Here is a 3169-nt window from a genome sequence, read left to right as displayed (position 1 = left end):
CTTGGTCTTCTTTAGGGTTTCGAGTACGTACATGGCGATCAACTGGTAACGTCAGTGCCTGTGTGGGCCAAGACAGTGTTCGAAGCCACAAGGAATTCCTCACTGACAGCAAGATGAGTGCAAAAGTACATGTGACATGATAAATATGGAAAATAAGAAGGTACCACAATATTGATTAGGTAGACATCCCTTACTAAGATCCTATGTTTTTGCTCATCCATTGTTCTCTGAATTCTTAAAATGCAATCGAGAATTCACAAGAAAAAGAGTGACATATTATCCTTTTAGATTATTTCGTTTGTCATCAAAACCATGTTTATTAACAAAATTGATAGTGAATGAAGCAATATTAGACTGTAATGAGTACAAATTAATAATAGAAAATAATATTTTTTTATCACTAAGAGATGCATCAATCATAGCAATTGTATCTACTATATCTTAATGGTTATGGAGTATCATGAGAGGACTATGAGATGAGTTGACATACATTATTTTAAGCTTTGACTAAATTTCATAAAAATATTTTGTGGATGTCATATAAAAAATAGTTTGATAGGAAAGAGAGATAATGATGATATTTGGAAATCCAAAAAATATATTTAGGATTAACAACCTCAATTTTATCCTCTTTAATTATTTGTGAAAGATAAGTATTTATCAGAAAAGTTAGACCATGACATGACATTAATGAATAATATTTTATTATAAAATTAAAAGAATAGATAATGACAATCCATGAGGATTCACTGATAGAAGCATCATATACTAAAGCAGGAAGAAAGGAAGCTTTGGGCAACAATGAAACGTTCTTTAGAACTTGTGGCTCTAATATCATAAAATAAATGATGAAGCAATAGTGTTCATTGGCATTATATATGACATTATATATGATAAATATACGTAAACAAATATTACAAAATAGAAAATTATGAGATTTTGGTGATAATAGAAATTAGGAATAAGTACAAAAACTCATGAAGGACTAATATATATGACTTGAGAGAGAATCATGATTTCTCATTCCTAATATGATTAAGATAGTCTCCACGTTTCCTTCTCCCTAATATGATTTCTTCATCCTAAACGGAACTAATATATATGATTTGTGAAGGCTTTAAGCTATGTTTTCTGCAAGCATGTCATTAGCTCCCCAAAAAGGTTGTCCAAATCCTACGATGGCATCTCCTTTTGATACAGTTCGGCGTTTCATTCTTCCATCACTCTATTTAAGGAGGGAGAAGGCTCATCTCATCCCCATCATCTCTCCCTCCCCTCTCTTCCACATCCTTCGCCTCCATGGATGCGCAGAAACCCTATCTTGCTGCAGTCCTCGTACAGCTGACGTACACTGGCTTCTACGTGATGTCAAAGGCCGCCTTCGTCGAGGGTGTGAGCACGTTCGTCTTCATCTTCTATCGACAAGCAGCTGCTTGTGTGATATTGGTACCACTCGCTGTTATCTTCGAGAGGTATACGCATCGGTTCCCAAATACACACAGCAAAGTCTTCTGTGGTTTGTGAACTGACTGTTGATTTCAGGGAAAGGTCTCCGCCACTGAAGCTCGTGACGGCTGTGAAGATGTTCTTGCACGCGCTGATCGGGTGTGTACGTTACTGACGTTGGTTTCCGCTGATTTCTGATCTCTCAGAGAGGAGTTTGTGTTGCCTTTTTGTTGGTCTAACTCGGTTTGCGATCGTTTTAGGATTACTTGCAGCTTAAACATGTACAACGTTGGCTTGAAATATACTACAGCATCAGTGACATCGGCAGCTACGAACTCAGTGCCAGTGTTTACCTTCTTTCTGGCCTTACTCCTCCGGTTTGTGGCTCTCGTATTCTCCTGAATTATATGTTTCTATTTTAATGATGAAGCTTAATATATAGATATATATATGCTACAGGATGGAGAGCATCAAAGTAAAGAGCCTCTCAGGAGTAGGTAAAGCAGTGGGAGTAACACTTTGTTTGGCTGGTGTTGCAGCGATTGCCTTCTACAGAGGCCCTCGCATCCACCCTTTGCACCTCTATAGCCACTTCGCCCACAGCGCGGGCCGACGAGACCACGCGCTGGTCAACACTCCGAAGGCCACCTGGATCGAAGGAACCTTCTTCGTCATCGGTGCCAACCTCACCTGGTCCTTGTGGCTGGTCTACCAGGTACTGACCGATACCCGAGAACTGCTCGCTGTAGAAGATCGGAAGTGCGCAGTGCCAACCACCTCTTTCTTGACAGGGGATTTTGCTGAAGGAGTACCCCTCCAAGCTTCTGTTAACCACGCTTCAGTGCCTCCTCAGCACGGTTCAGTCGCTTTTTGTGGCCATGGCGTTCGAGCGAGAGAGCTCCAAGTGGAAGTTGCACTGGGACATGGGCCTACTTGCCATTCTCTACTCTGTAATAGCAATTCTCGCCACAGTCATCTCTTCACATGATGATGAAGAAGCTTATTTGCAGTTCTCACCACCGTCTTCTACTCTGTTGTCGTGCTTGATAGGGGTTCATCGTTACGGGAGTTTCTTTCTACTTGCAGAGCTGGTGCGTTGAGAAGAAGGGCCCTGTTTTTGTGGCAATATTCACACCACTGTCTCTTGTTTTCACCATGATATGCTCGACTATTTTCTTAGGGGAGATGATTACTCTAGGAAGGTGGATGATCGAATTCTTCTCTCTCCCAAATTGAGTGTCTAATTTAGCTAATCTAATGTCATGTCAACTCCTGGATTTCAGTATTTTAGGTGGACTTCTAATGGTGGGAGGCCTGTATAGTTTTCTATGGGGAAAGAGCAAGGAGACCATGCCCTGCGTGGTTTCAATTGAAGATGGAAATACCTGATTGCAAGAGAGGGATGCGCAACCACTTTAATGTTACTTTTAGAATGATATACGTGAGGATCTGATCATAAATCTTGTAACAGTGACTCTTTTTATCACTATATATATATATATATATATATGTATATATTGTTTAGTACTCATTTTATAGGATTCAAGACAATGTGTCTATTGAATGAATACATAGTAAGTACAAAGAATGTAACATTGTGATGATGAGCATACCAAGTGCAATAAGAAAACAGGTTTCCAGAACAGAATTGTTATCTGTTGGATTTCAGAGAGAGATGAGTCGAATGATTGGTAGAAAAGGTGGAGGATGAATTCTTCCAATC

At 39.8% G+C, this 3169-nt stretch overlaps 1 protein-coding gene across 1 annotated transcript; it reads left to right on the top strand.

Annotated features, from left to right (window-relative positions):
* The first annotated feature begins 1281 nt into the window (after nucleotides 1–1281).
* LOC135594979 (WAT1-related protein At5g64700-like) lies at nucleotides 1282–2858 on the top strand. The gene is made up of 7 exons (XM_065085477.1): nucleotides 1282–1472; nucleotides 1543–1605; nucleotides 1707–1823; nucleotides 1906–2161; nucleotides 2238–2396; nucleotides 2497–2648; nucleotides 2730–2858. Exons 1-7 carry the CDS (start codon nucleotides 1300–1302, stop codon nucleotides 2833–2835), a joined length of 1026 nt encoding a protein of 341 aa, XP_064941549.1. The 5' UTR covers nucleotides 1282–1299; the 3' UTR covers nucleotides 2836–2858.
* The last annotated feature ends 311 nt before the right edge of the window (nucleotides 2859–3169 follow it).

Source organism: Musa acuminata, chromosome BXJ1-10 (assembly GCF_036884655.1).
Source record: "Musa acuminata AAA Group cultivar baxijiao chromosome BXJ1-10, Cavendish_Baxijiao_AAA, whole genome shotgun sequence".
NCBI classification, from domain to species: domain Eukaryota; kingdom Viridiplantae; phylum Streptophyta; class Magnoliopsida; order Zingiberales; family Musaceae; genus Musa; species Musa acuminata.
The sequence above is the reverse complement of the archived record's forward strand: the minus strand, read 5'-3'. Positions and strand labels throughout refer to the sequence as shown.